Source organism: Notothenia coriiceps, unplaced genomic scaffold (assembly GCF_000735185.1).
Source record: "Notothenia coriiceps isolate Sejong01 unplaced genomic scaffold, NC01 NC01_scaffold00026375, whole genome shotgun sequence".
Lineage (NCBI taxonomy): Eukaryota > Metazoa > Chordata > Actinopteri > Perciformes > Nototheniidae > Notothenia > Notothenia coriiceps.
In genome coordinates this window covers 67,667-82,551 of record NW_011359076.1, presented here as the reverse complement: position 1 = coordinate 82,551, position 14,885 = coordinate 67,667, and the positions used below count along the sequence as shown (strand labels likewise).

Below are 14,885 nucleotides of genomic sequence, written 5' to 3'. Positions count from 1 at the left end.
TGATCAGTTGATTGATCTCTGCTAAGCAGTTCATCAACTGCTGTAATGAGTTGGCATGTGCTTTGAGAGGCAGATAGATCTGTACATCGTCGGCGTAGCAGTGGAAGGGGATGTTGTGTTTTGTGAGAATTGAACCTAGGGGCAGTATGTACAGTAGAAAGAGGATGGGGCCCAGAATCGAGCCTTGGGGAATCCCACAGGTAAGAGGGGCTTTGGCAGAGGAGAAGGCAGCTAGCTGCACTGAGAGGCTACGGTCTGTCAGGTAGGACCTGAACCATGCAAGGGCAGAGCCTGTGATGCCTGCGGACTGTTCAAGCCGCGACAACAGGATGCTATGGTCCAGTGTCGAAGGCAGCGGTCAGGTCTAACGGCACCAGGACAGCTGGGCTACCTGAGTCGGCGGCTAGGAGCAGATCATTAAAAAACTCTTAAAAGGGCTGTTTCAGTGCTGTGCATATTGAAGCCAGACTGAAACTTTTCGTGAATGCCATGCATGGTTAAGAACGACTGCAGCTTGGCATAGACTACTCGCTCCAGGACTTTAGATACAAAAGGTAGTCATTTTTAAGTAATGGCTGCACCACGGCATGTTTAAAGGCAGCTGGGACACATCCTGAGCTAAGAGAGGTGTTCATTAGTAATAAAATACTTGCTCCAACTGATTTGAAAACATCTCTGTGAAGGCGAGAGGGAATGTTGTCTGAGGTGCAGTATGTCGGCCGCAGGTGCTTGACAACATCCGGGATATGTTTGTAGGCGATCTAACAACCACTTGTTTGTTATTGTCTTTCAGAAAGCACTGCAAGGTGAGGATGAGAGTAAAACAGAGGACGTCTGTGTGAAGACTGGCTGTTTGGATCTTAATGGTGCGGACTAAAATCTGAGAGCAAACACAGCCCAGAGAAAAGCACCAGAGTGACAACATGTTGCTGAAGAAGATCCTTCTTATAGGTGCAAGGTCAAATCACAAAAAGCTGAGTGGATGTGTTCCCTCAGCGGTCTGCTGGGGGCTCCTGTTGACTCAGAGCTCCATGTTGATGTCCAACACTTGTTTGGCAGGTCAGATCGTGCTGATTTGTCTGTGACTCTGCACTACTGAGGGACCAACAAGCTGTGTCTGATAGAGAGATTGTGGTCAATTTAGTTTATGTGGATTCTTCTGCATGTTTTGTACAGTTGCATTTAAATATGTCCTCTTTTATGGGTTCTATTTTTATCTGTTCTCATTTCTTTAAGATTTCTTAGGTACACTACTAATGCTGCCAGAGTGTTATAAGGACTATCAGCCAAACAGCTCTCCCTGGGTATTTAGACAGCATTCACTTTGGAATTAGAAAACTGACTATGATTTTGTTTTATATTATCCTCTATTGTCTTCTTTGAAATCCACACTAAAATCAGAATGTTGTAACTACTGTATGACTTTTGAGTCTCTCTAATAAACTGTAACTTTTTTACATCAATGTGAATATCTGTAAATGCTTATATGTGACTAAGTCAAAAATGTATTGAAGCTTCAATGACTATCATTTTTCTTCCATTGTTTCATGGCATAATTTTAATTGACCTTAAGCTTTGGTATGAGAAACAAATGTTGCAATAGATTTTTGCAGAAAACTCAGCCTTTTGAAACATTTTTCTCAGATTATTTCATCAGCTCATACAGCAGCCACCGAGTTTAACGTGCTTTGTGTTTCAGCTGGTTGAGTACCTGCCTGCCTCCGAGCAGAGGACTGGCGCTGGTGTTCAGAACCAGTCCTGGTACTTAAAAAAGAAACTACAGAGCGGAGCTAAATGAAGTCATTGAATGGGAATGTGATTTGGTGAAAGTCAAAGCAGAGATACCGTAACTAACAAATAAAACTAAACTGACCATATCATATCAAATGCATACATTCTTTTTAAAACATTAGGACAGATTGGCAAATAATTAAGATGTAGCTGCACAGGTGGATGGGAGCGGCATGAGCCAATTATAATTATGGTGCATCATTTGGGATTTCATTTACTCTAATACACCTTATAGTATTTATACCTAAACCTAAATATTAGCCACAACTTTGACATTTATATCAGCTCTGGCGATCATACATAACATATATTTAAAAGGTCATTCATAGTTGATGATCTAAACCTGTTTTTAAAATTGCAGAGGAAAAAACATTGCTCTTGCAGTGTTGGATATTCAAAAATATATTTTGATATTACCATACAAATTAAAGAAAGATGCACATGTTTGGCTGCCTTATCAGTGCCGCCATTGCATCCCGTAGATTACATCTCTAGCTGCTGCATTAGGCCTACTTTGACTTCTAAATTTAGTTTAGGCGGAAAACACAAGTTGTTGAAATATAACCTCCTGAGTTTCCTGCTCTATATAAGACAAGATACATCTTTACAAGCACGTATGCATTAATATTGTCATTAGAAAGCCTCATATTTACATAAACGTGTTATAGTATGTACACCCTCGAAAAATATATGACAGACATTTTGGGCCTGATCTTTGACTTCATACTTATAAAGTGTTATTGGAAATATAACCATAGATAACACTACACGAATCATGCACACTGTCAGAAGGCTCAAAGCTTGATTTGATTTCAGAGAACATGAGTTGTTGTGCCTCAGATGAATCCTCCTCCACGGTGTGATAAAAAGTGTTGTTGTTGTTGATGCATGTCATCTGTTCGACGTCTGGTCTGTCTCTGAGCACTGTGACTGACTGTAGACAGTAGCCTGTTTCAAGCAGGACACTGGAGAGGGGTGTGATTGGAGCAAAGGACTGGGGAGCAGGAGAGGGTGGTGTGTTCAGGGGAGCAGGAGAAGGCGGTGTGTTCAGGGGAGCAGGAGAGGGCGGTGCGTTCAGGGGAGCAGGAGAGGGCGGTGCGTTCAGGGGAGCAGGAGAGGGCGGTGCGTTCAGGGGAGCAGGAGAGGGCGGTGTGCTCAGGGGAGCAGGGTCTCTCAGTGCAGATGTTTCCTTCAGAAGAGGTCTGGTGTTCAGGATCTCTATGTCACAGGTGCTGCACTCCTCCACCTTCAGAGCCTGCAGCCTCTCCCCAGTCTGTGCAAACAGAGGGGATCTTAATGATGCAAGGCAAAATGTGTGCATCACATTAAAGGTTACCTATCATGCTTTCTTTAGGCATATATTGTGGGTTTCAGATATATACAAATATATAAAAGACATGTCTATGATGTGTTTTGCTCAAAATACCAAACAGATCATGCATTTTAGACATCCCTCATACCCCTCTATTTCAGCCCAGTCCTTTTTTTATTTCCTGCTTTTTTACACATGCTCTCTCCAGTAGCTACAGGTTAGCTCTGAGTGTTAGCGATGCTTGCTAATGTAAACAAATACCATATTACGACCAAAACTGTGGGGCATTGTTTCTGATAGAAACGTTTCTGATAGCAACGTCTCTGATAGTGCTGTAGGTCCACATTTCCGATATTATGTCATATCGGACGCAAATCTGGATCAGCTCCGTTAGAGATTTGGGTACGGAGGAAAAGAGAGAGGGTTTTGTTTTCTGACATTTTGTGAGTTCCCTGACACACCGGGGACACATATTTATGTATAAAAGACATCAAAAAGTGCATTTTGCATGATAGGTCCCCTTTAATGTACACAATGTTTATAATTATTTCGTTTTTCATTACTGCACATATTTTATTCCAATTCAATTTCTACAATTTCAATCATGTTCAATGTAAATACTGCTATATTTTACTATATTTTTATATGGTTTATTATGGTTTTCTTCAAATAGTTTTCTATCTGTGTTTTTAATTATCTTTCAACACCAAGTCAAATTCCTCGTATGTGTTAACCTACCTGGTATTAAACCTGTTTCTATTTCAGATTCTGATTCTGAAAAGAGTTACACATGGGTTAACTACGGCCTGTAAAGTAATGGCTTGGTTGTGCATTTTGCTCTAATTAGAATTTCTAAGGAACTTTCTTTGTTCACTTCTATTCAGACTCCAAGTTTAAAATGGCTTCTGTTAATCAGAAGTTTTTTCACACCTTGAATTGCCCTGGGTAACATTGCCATTGTCAGAGAACTACGCCCTTAAAGTGGTCGAAGACTGTCCAAACATGAGAAACTCGCCCTAATCCAAAACTAGAGTGTGTGTTACAACTCAAATGTGTTAATGTCAGCAATTATAAAATGAGGAATTGTTCATAGACCAATTTGGAACTGTATTGATGAAATGACATTTTTCCCTATATTGCCCCTATGCCCTGTAAGGTGTCCGACTCCTTGGGTGTTATGAAAGGCACCCCCCAAAATAAATGTATTATTATTATTATTATTATTATTATTATTATTATTATGGGAATAAATAATAGTTCTGTTTACTCATGATTTGACTATTTCAGCGGTGTGTCTTTACCTCGTGCAGGAAACTGTCTAACTCAGGAGTTTTTATGTTCATACCAGCCGGGTAAGCAAACATCTCTCTCAGCCCGCTCTTCAGACTGGAAGAGAAACAGAACATTAGAAGATTGAAGAGAGAGGGAGAGATTCAGCATTACCATTTAGAAATTAACATTTAGGTGAAGGTTAAAAGATCAAACTACTCACATTTTTCTTTGAGGCCACAGTGCAATGATGCAGCCCAACAGTAACAACATGGGAGTCAGTATCTTGGCCAGGTGAGCAGAGTCTTCCAAGAGAGAGAAAGGATGAGCAGTTCAAGTCATTTATTCAAGTCTTTGTAATGGAATCTGAGAACTTTTTAAGATTGAATGAGAAATGACAATGGTTAAATCAATAAATTGTTGTAAATCCAGGATTGCACCGGACGTTATGGAGCTCACAGTTGGTGTTGGTCCTGATGGTAATACTGGTGGATAGTCCAGGCCCCCCCTTAGTGAGAGCGCTCACAGAGAAAAGGTATTTGTGGTCTTGCTGAAGACCCTCTATGGTCACAGACTTCCTCCGAGGGTCTGCCACAGACACGTTGAACAAATCTAGATGTACACAAATGCCTTGTTTCATGTATCAGTCATACTTTACATGCTTTCTTTTTGAGCACAGAAACAGATCAGGATGAATAATTATTAACAGTTGAAGCTTTCCTCCACACTTACTTTGAACATGACCCGGCGGTGTATCAGTCCCTGCTTCTTGTCCTGTTACCAGGTAACCAGTGATGAATGCCGTGTGAGCCGGATCGTCCTCATTGTAACTCCATTCCAGAGTCACAGATGAGGAAGTACTCTGAACAGGTTCAACCAGAATCGGGGACTGTACAGATTCTGAGGAAAGTCGTTTTTTGAGGAAGGAAGACAGATACAGTTCATTAGAATTAAAACAGCTGACTTTAAGCAATAACTAACCTTCCTAAATGATACATGAATCTAGAAGGACATTTCATGTTACACCTGCATTGTTGTGAAGATTTCAGAATCTGCTGCAAAAGTTTCAATTTGATATCTTTTTTAATTTAGGAAATGAAAAGGAACAGGAAACATGATGTCTTGTGTTTAGATGACATCTGGAAAAGGTCTTCTGATAAGGACATCCGTATTAAATTTAGCTGTCATGCTTTATTAAATTATTTATTTTGAAAGCATGCACTCAAAACTTGTCTGTTGAGACCTCAGCTCTAAAAGCAGACCTCAGACTTTTGTACTAGATGACGGAACACCTGATTAACCTCCTAAAGAAACCCTCAGAGCAACATAAACACAAGACGAGACAGATTTCCAGAACAACTTATGAATCAGTAATAACACTCACTAAGCTCTTGTGAGTATCCCTTCTGTACTTCCAGTAGTCTGTGTCCATTTTCTGTGCATGCATAGATATTAAATGTATACTTACAACCTGCTTTGAAATTGCCTGCAAAATAAAGAAGTGACCGTCAATGACAACATTTGAAAAACACGTGAAGGATGCATGTGCAGGAAAATACCAACAAAGAGACTTACTGGCAGGTAGGAACAATGTTTTGTTTCCTTGTTTGACATTCAGCCATTGCACATTACAAGGCACAGCGTTTCCCAGAATGCACCACTCCACAGTGTAGCCACAGGTGACTGTATCAAGCTCATCCCAGGTCAGATTAAAACCAGCAAGGCTGCTGCTCAAACGCCTCTTTACCAGGAGGATTTCTGGAGAGAGACATGCATTTTTAGCGGCAGACTGTGGTGTTAAAGCAAGAAGAGTTTAAGAGACGGTCAATTCAAAAAGGAATATAGGTTTCATCCTACAGACATATTTAACATAAAAGGTTAACTTAATTATACTAAAAACATTATTATTTATTAAATCAATCAGAATTAGAAAACATGTTATCTAATCTAAAAAAAAATCAAGTGACAGTTGCATATTGTGTAAAAGTGAAAAAAGTCAAGCTGAAATCTGTGTCTGTTGCAAATATGTTATTTGTGTATTCTATTTTATCTATTGAACTGCATATAAACAGCACATTTGCTTCCCCATGGACCCCAATACATGTGGGGATTCAAGTTGGTAGGATAAAAGATTAAGAAAAAAACATTTTCATACAATGTTAAGTTGAAAACTCCACCAACAATGAACCAAGAGAATGTCAGCTGAGTCCTCGCTGCTCACCATCGATGTCCCTCTGGGGGATGATGATGTGAGCTGGGATGGCGGAGCCGCTGTGGAGAAGAGCCCGGACCGTGAACTCATACTGTCCCAGATTAATGGAGACCTGCGCCTGGGTTTGTCCACTGTCCTTCCACTCAGTCCAGTTTAGACTTCCCTGCGACCACTGAACCATGAAACCTTTGATCGTGGCTGCTGAGTCAGGAACATCCTGAGAAAACAAGTGGGTGTGAAAGTTGGAAAATGCATCATGTGGTGACATTTATTTCCTATGATTTAACCAGACATTCTGTGCTGTTATGCCAACATAGACGTTTGGAGAATATTAGACAAGCATAGAGTCTCACATGAGTCCACAGAAGAGTAACTTCACGACTGTTTGGGTCGGACAGCTGCTTCATTCTCCTCCATACATCCAAGGTCACCAACGGATCTGAGGAGAAGACATGAAGATTATTTGTTTACGGCATTAAAATAAATGCCAACTATTTTAATAATGAATGGTTAGTATTTGGCATGCAAAGATGTTTGAAAATATCTCTTAAATATGGAGATTTCCTGCTTTTCTCTTTTTTTAACTGAATATCTTTTGCTTTCGGACAGGCAAAACAAAGCACTTAACACATCACCTGTGACTAGGAAGGGTATTTTTTTATTATTTCCGCATATTTTATTATTATAAGAACAATCGTTCCAAACCAGTAATTGTTCAGTCATTGTAAGTGCTAAAACTGTACAACTAAGGGTTTATTGCCCGGCCTTAAACCAACTTGTTGATATGCGGGACTTATATCATTTGCTCAGCTGACCATTGTCTTAACTGAATAACACTTTGACATAACCACACCCTATACACCATCCCACTACCCTGCTTATACACATGTTTAGTACTCACAGGTTTTGAAGGATCTAGGCTTGGTCCATTCCCCCCAGAGCCGACCGTCCACAGAGCAGCGCACTCTGGTAGAGTAGGGGGTGTTAGGTAACAGATGTTCCAATGTGACTTTGCATTGACCACTCACACTATTGCACCTCAGCTGTCACAAACACACAGAAAGAATGATACAAAAAATGCAAAAAAACACTTTAATTCCTGCAATATAAACGGTTAAGCATTGAACACACTTTGGTGGCACTTCCTGGGTCTGCAGTGACCTGACAGAGGAGGTTCAGTCGGGTCAAGTTCCCATGTACGATCCAGGACACGGTGGTGTGTGTCGCCCCGAGGCTCACTCTCTCCAACTCCACCACAGGTGACACTAACGGCAACAAAAAACACACATGAATTAACATGTGTGATGAGGTTAATCTTCAAGTGATAATTGCAACAATATAATGTGTGCATGTATTTTGTTTAGATGCCTGTGTGGCCTCTGACCTCTGTCAGAGATGTTGAAGCTGTAGCTCTCCGTCTCCTCTCCCAGCAGGTCCTTCACCACCACACGGATGTTGTATTCCTTCAAGTTAGGGATGGCGGGGAAAGTACAAGACGACTGTTCACAGTTGAAGGGAGGCTGGTCTGAGTTGCTGTGTTTTCAGCACCAAACAAGAGCATGGGAAGAGACTAATAAGACATCCTTCAGAACTCTTTGTAGGAATTGTTTGAGAACAAACAGCCTTTCCTGCCTTTTTTTATCTTGTTTAGAGTGTTCTTTCAGCCTGTCTGCACAATGGATCCAACAAGAGGCTTTGAAGCTCTTTGATATTTAGGGTTGCTTTTTCATCTGTATGCAGTAGGAGCCATTTTATGATTTATTGACTTTTTCTCAGAGTAAAATAGAAATGTGTTCCTCAAGCTGAACTCCAACATGCAGGTTTGTCAGATGGCAGTGATAAGAAGAAAATGCAAAAAGTAATACATTTGTGATACACTCACTCAATGTGAAGAGTGCGTGTTTGCGTGTTGCGGTCGTTCTCGTCTCGTTTTCTGCCTGAATCCCAGGTGCAAGAGACACTTGTCATGTCTGAGGTCACACAGCTGATGTTACTGGGCTTCTGGGGAGGAACTACAGTGTGTGAAGAGACACATACTGATGTAAAAGTGATCTGGACAAAACATTACACAAATATTTGAAGAAAGTACATCAAAACATTTCAGACTTACAACTGATAAAGTTCCAGACATCACTCTGCCTGCCTGTTGTGTCATGGCATGAGATTAAAAGGTATTTGAAGCGGACTGTTGGGATCTTCAGGTTGTGTACAGTGATTGCCTTGACCCCCGCTCCAATGCTGATAAGAGGGTATTTGCTGTGTTTGAAGGACATGCTGGTAACATGAACTCCTCTAGGGGGAACACAGCAGAACATGGCGCTGGAGTTCTCTCTCAGCACCCGATAGTTGGGGAAGATCCTTGTCTTATCCTTCACCTGGGTTCCTACAGGTCACAGAATAGAGAGATGAGCGGGGGTGCTGTACCTTTAATCCCTGGTATGTTCTGAGGGCCACTGAGGGTGAACATAATGTTGCCGCTGTGCATTGCAACAGATATTTGCGGTTGAGAAACACTGATACAAAGATTGGTGAAAAGGGAAGTAAAAAAAGCCACACTCTTACTGAGTGAACACTCACTTATACGACGTGATGATTTTATCAGTGAACAAGTGCACATAAGAAACCAGTTTTATATCCATTTATAAACTTTGTTTAACTCATTTACGCTGACAACTGACAAAAGTGCAAGAGTAGCATCATCTTACTATTGTTTGTTTTCCAGTTACTCCAGGGACTCGGGACAGACTGATTATAGAATCGTCGTATCCTGACTGAGTGATCGAAACAACCCAGAGGCACGTCTGAGGTCCATGTCCATGCATATTCCACTGGATCCACAGAAAATATACTTAGATTTTTCTAGAATAGCAAGAATAGCAAAAATAGGGAAGAATTGTACATGGATTTCACAGGAGCATTTGATTATTTATAAAATTCCCACACTAAATGCTGTTATAAGTATCATAGTCCCAAGCAACTATAGAGCTTTTTAATAACACAAAACCCAGACTACTAGTACTCACATTATAAATAACAGTGTGGTTCTCGGTGCGGCCGATCTGGATCTCATAAATATCTCCCACTAAGCTGCTGTTGTTCACCATCCAGTTCACCAAGAGGCTCTGCTGGTCATCCAGAGCCTGCAGATGAGTGATTCTCGGGCTTGGCGGCTTCCCAACTAACACACAATACATGTAAATTACATCACATTTTGAGGAGTTTCAATGTGGGAGATGAGATTTACATCAAACTCACCAGAGTTGAAGCAGCAGCCACTATGATCCTCAGAAAATATGAAATACAATCCAAGCAGGTCAATAAAATATATTATAAAACTTAAACACCTTTCAATACAGAAATGTTTAAAGAAAAAACAGTGTGCCATGCTTGCCGTTCAGCACACACACTGACTGGAAGTCCCACAAGTCAATGGTCAACAGCAGCCAGCCTCCAATACAACCACGTTTTTAGTATTAAGCAATAATGAACCAATGAGAGGTGTGCTACACTAACGTTGCCCTGTAGTGTATTAGGCAAGGCAAAATGCACACACACACACAAAGATGTTTGACACAGTTTTATAGCATATCCATATGGCACAACACAATTCTGATTACAGCGATTACAAGAGAACACGTGTCCTAACCAAAATATTATTAACGTTGACGGTGCATGAAGCAATTTACACACAATAAATTATCAGAAAAGGTGGTGAACAGAAAACATACAGCCATTTTTTACAGACATCACTTTCAGTATTAGATAGCAAGATTTTTGGCACTTAAGTGAGAAAAAAAAGAAGAATTTAAATGATTCTTCAAACAAAGTGTGCATAGGTAGCTTTTCAATAAAAATATACATATATTTACTATTTATACAATAATGTCAGTTTACTTGTATGTCTTTAAGATGCTCACAATCCCTTATAAATATTGAGAAATAATAGCACTCTGTTATAATTTGGGGAAGGGCTCGATTGGCTTTTCAAATATTTCCTTTTTTTTTAAGTGCTCATGTGAAAACAACATCAATACTTTTGTCCTGATATCCTGGTACTTTAAGTCCCAGTGTTGGCACTAAATGTACCTCTTCCATCAACGAAGTTCAACGGATACTAAAAGGAATCATAGTGGAAGTAAAAACGTGGGGTGCAAGTATCAGAGCTGGAGAATTTGTTTGCATAAAGGCACAATGGTTTCATGACACAGGAAGAGAATAATGAATATCCACCCCCATACACTGATCAAGGCACAAATACTGTATCTGTGTAAACTCCCTCCCCGCAGCTATCCCCGTTTGATTACTCAGGTTTTGAAAACAAATACACACATATACACAAACACATATAAGCAACAGATATATTATCTTCGGTCCAGTTAGCTCAGGCAGCTCGCATTGCTCTTTCTCAGAGATAAACAATGTTCTCCTCGACTCCCTCCTCCCCGTTCTGTCCTTCAAGAGAGAGGTAGGCCTGTGGGGGAAGGAGGGGAGTAAGAGAGGGAGACGAGGAGTAGCCGTCCTCATAAAGTCTGTGACCTGTGACCTCTGACCTCCAGGCACCCGGGGATGGTCTGTCAAACGACTGGCTGAAGTCTGCTGAAAGAAGAAAGAAAAGCTTAAGATCGTGCTTTGGAGGGAGGTTATAGAACTGAGATGAGATTAACATACAGCACGATGATGGACACATGCTATGTTGCTGGGGGGCGGGGACAGACAGCTGCACGTCTTTGTTTTGCCGTCCACTATATACCTGCAGGAATATGAAAACACTCACTGTTGTTGGTCATTTGTGGCTGTGCAGTGATCCTGTTGCTGAAGGGGTGGACATTCAGGGGCCGGGGGACCGCGTGTGGGTTGCTGTAGTTGGGGTATGTGAGACCCTCCGCGGGCTGTTTGCTGTGGGCCTGGCTCAGCAGGGTGTTGAGGCTGTTGTAGAGGCTGGCACTGAGGCCCAGGTTGGCGGTGTAGCTGGAGCTGCGCAGAGGGATGTCCTGGCTCCTCCTGGGCGCAGAGAGCAGGCGCTGGTTGTTGTTGGGGGGCTGGTGGAGGCGGTTCTGCTGGAGGGAGGCCAGTAAAACCGCCTCGTTCTGGAACACCGAGCTGTTTCCATCCAGGCTGCCTGAGCGGCTGTGGCTGGGCATCTGGGACTTTAAAACAACACAAAATATGAGATTCAAGTTTCAAGGCTTTTCATTGTCATTCGTACATAGCTACAGTGTAGTTATGACAGTTAACATCTTAGGTCACAGGCTCCTCCAACAGTGCAACACAATACAACAGATACAATAGTGCAAGTAAATAAAATAAGATAGAATATAATAGAAATAGTGCAGAATAGTCTATATACAAGTCATTGGAATATTCAAGTTGCAAACAGATGAATGTTATGGACGTTCTGAGGTGGCATGTTTTGCTTAACAGTGATTCTTTTTTGCGGTATTAATGCTCGGATCTACATAAACAATTTCCCTTTCCATTCAACTTATCCTCCTCTTCCAGCCCCCCAACTTCATTACATTACATATCATTGACCCTTTATCCAAAGCGACTTTCAAGTGCAATGAAGATGCAAACTCAAAATAGCAAGAATCATGGAGGTTCATTAGCTTTTTTGAAAGTGCCACATACAGAAGCAAGATGTTTGTTTGTATTTTGTCATATTGGCCAGGTTCCTTTCTTACCTTGTATACGTCCAGCGGTATGCTGACAGGCAGGCTGCTCTGGCGGGTGTGTCTCCACCTCTGCAGCTGCCTCTGCTGGGCTTCGACCTGCTCCTTCTCCCGCTCCACGCTCCTCTGGCCCTCCCTCAGGCGGTCCAGGTTCTGCTGGTACTCCTGCAGCTGAGCCTCCAGCTCCTCTCGCTCGCAGCGCAGCCGCTCGGCCTCCAGGAGGCACTGCTGCTCCCGCTGCTCCAGCACACTCTCCTGCTCACACTGGGAACACATTCACAGCAGTGCAGAGTTCTGTTATGTTTTTCTCAGTTCATACGGTACCATTACAGCAGCCATACCATTACTAATATTAGCTGTGCACGGTTAAAGGGTCCACTTATAACATTTTAGAAGCTTACCAGGATCTTATTCGTCTGTATTGTTCTCAATAATGCACCTAGCTAAACACAAAACCAATGACAGCTCGATGGAAGAAAAGTAAGAATTGGCTCACTCGCAGGGGCGGAGCTTCAGGGGGGGCTGTAGGGGCAGGGCTCCCCGGGCCCGGGACGGTCGGTACCCAATGGGGGCCCGTCGCTGAGGCAGCAGGCTCCGCCCCCGAGATATTCGCCGGCGGGCCCTGCTGCCTCGCGCCACTGAGTGCACTGACGTTCGTGGTCATATTAGGTATAAAGCATTGTAGCCTATAATATGAGTTGAACTTGTGCTGCTATTTTCACACTCACATTTAACATTAAAACATGAAAAATTGCAAGTGAATCCCTTCTATTGTCTCCAAATGTATTTTGGGTAAAATCGTCATCAACAGCCGTCCATCAACATCATACGTAAATGAAAGTCAACGTCATCATCAATCAATTGTCATTCAACAGAGCACTGCCTAAGCATGAGCAGTTATAAACACAAAAGTGGAGCTACAAAACGCAAAGAAAAAGATAAAAAGGACCAAGGAAAAGCCAAATTGTCCAAGCTAGATGGATATTTTTTTCGCCCTACTCCTCCTCCTGCGGGAGATGAACCTGAAGTTGTTGCCACTGCCAGCCGTGTTTCATCCCCGAGCCCCAGCCCGCAACACGTTAGTGGGGGTTAGCCAGATTTACAGGTAGGCTACAATCACGGGCACACACTGTCAACAAGAAAATGTGAGTTTGTGGTAAATGTTGACATCATATGGTTGTTGTTACTTCGTGTAGCTCGGCCGCCTAGCTTATTTCCTTTTCTGTCTCTCGGCTGTGAGTGATGATGATGATAATAATACACTATATTAGATACTAATATAATAATAATAATAGGGACGAACTCAGCAGGCTGCTAGCTGCTCGTCTAGAGGAACAGCCAAGGCCTGACGTGCTTGACCAGCCGCCACCCCTCCCCTCGGCTACTTTACCTGCTGCGGCCGCAAAGGTGAGAAGTTTACCGGACACACTGGGAATGAAAGCAGCAACAGGTCTCCCTCCTCACGCTACTCCTTTACGGGTGAACGTTCAGACCCAGGATCCATGATGTGTCCTGCAATTACTCCTCTGGAGCATTTTTCCGGGGATCCTGATCGGGCAAACTAATTTTGAAAAATTGAGGACGCAATATCAAAACGATATATCCTTAAAATGGGCCCATGCAAACCAAGGGTCCATTTCCCAAAGACAAGATATTCCGTTGCTTTTCGAAAGCTAATTACACCTCTCCACCACTAAAGTTGGATGAAATTTCCCACGCAGTCTGATGTGCTATTCACCAAAAATTAGTTCAGTATGGGATTCTGCTACTGTGGAGCCTTGCTGGCTTTTTGCCCCATCCGAAAGGCACCGATTCTAACAACAGAGTGCCGACTGGGTAAACGGAATCATAAAAAAGACTGAAACATCTTTGCTACTAAAATTGAGAGGCAACTGAATCCACTCAAATACACCTTGGTGCATGCGTAGTATATTGAAGTGGAAAACCAAACGGCCACAAGTTAGACGCTGCTGACATTGGAAGGAATGGTGCGAAATGCCGCCCAGTTTGGGAGACAGGTCGTGGAGGCGCGATTGTTAATGTAAGCTCTCACTCTAGCGCTTCAAGCAACGTTGGGCATTCACGGGGCCATCGCACCGATGTTCTAGGTCGAGGGAAAAGCTTGGCAACTTTTTGGTCAATAATAGAATCTATTGCTGCGCTACGACCCGTGTGTTTGAAAGAGGACCATAATCAATTCTTCCGAACACGAAGGCGTTAAGTGAATACCTCCAGTCACCAGATTTCAAGACTGAGATATATTTACATATAAACATCTATCCTCAACGTGCTAAAGCTTACATCATTGAATGAAAATAAACAAGCCCCATTTGGTATTTCCGTCATCAGCGACACAAGCGCAAGGATGTGTCAACACAGTAGACCTGTGGAGTCAGGTTTACCCGCTACATAACCTGTTGTCTAACGAACGACATTGGGGATATGCAACGATTCTATACAGATCAATGAAGTCTTTTGGGGTTTGAAGTGACTGAGAAGGTTCATCAGCGTTCAGAGCTTGAAAACAAATGTCCCTACACGAGTTCTCCCTCTCGGTCTCTATATGAGAAAAACGATTATATCTGCCTAAATGCTCCTTCCTGCGGATCAGAGGTATGACATGCGGCGTCTA

The 14,885-nt window shown here is 42.4% G+C and overlaps 2 protein-coding genes across 8 annotated transcripts in view; both read right to left on the bottom strand.

Annotated features, from left to right (window-relative positions):
• Positions 1 to 1,658: 1,658 nt before the first annotated feature.
• On the bottom strand, positions 1,659 to 9,977 carry osmr (oncostatin M receptor). The gene is made up of 17 exons (XM_010784321.1): positions 9,840 to 9,977; positions 9,608 to 9,762; positions 9,290 to 9,443; positions 8,695 to 8,967; positions 8,467 to 8,596; positions 7,969 to 8,117; positions 7,716 to 7,849; positions 7,486 to 7,627; positions 6,938 to 7,023; positions 6,594 to 6,801; positions 5,948 to 6,130; positions 5,757 to 5,858; positions 5,105 to 5,272; positions 4,832 to 4,984; positions 4,596 to 4,677; positions 4,405 to 4,489; positions 1,659 to 3,064 (listed from the first exon to the last, which is right to left on the bottom strand). Exons 1-17 carry the CDS (start codon positions 9,967 to 9,969, stop codon positions 2,519 to 2,521), a joined length of 2,880 nt encoding a protein of 959 aa, XP_010782623.1. The 5' UTR covers positions 9,970 to 9,977; the 3' UTR covers positions 1,659 to 2,518.
• A 173-nt stretch (positions 9,978 to 10,150) lies between these two features.
• LOC104956788 (rho guanine nucleotide exchange factor 28-like) overlaps positions 10,151 to 14,885 on the bottom strand; it is a 41,163-nt gene continuing 36,428 nt past the window's right edge. For all 7 annotated transcript variants that reach the window (XM_010784322.1, XM_010784324.1, XM_010784326.1 and 4 more), the window contains 3 exons: positions 12,266 to 12,517; positions 11,359 to 11,731; positions 10,151 to 11,180 (listed from right to left, as the gene is read on the bottom strand). In XM_010784322.1, coding sequence (XP_010782624.1) covers positions 10,990 to 11,180; positions 11,359 to 11,731; positions 12,266 to 12,517 — 816 coding nt within the window. In that variant the 3' untranslated portion in view covers positions 10,151 to 10,989. The remainder of the gene's footprint in view (positions 11,181 to 11,358; positions 11,732 to 12,265; positions 12,518 to 14,885) is intronic.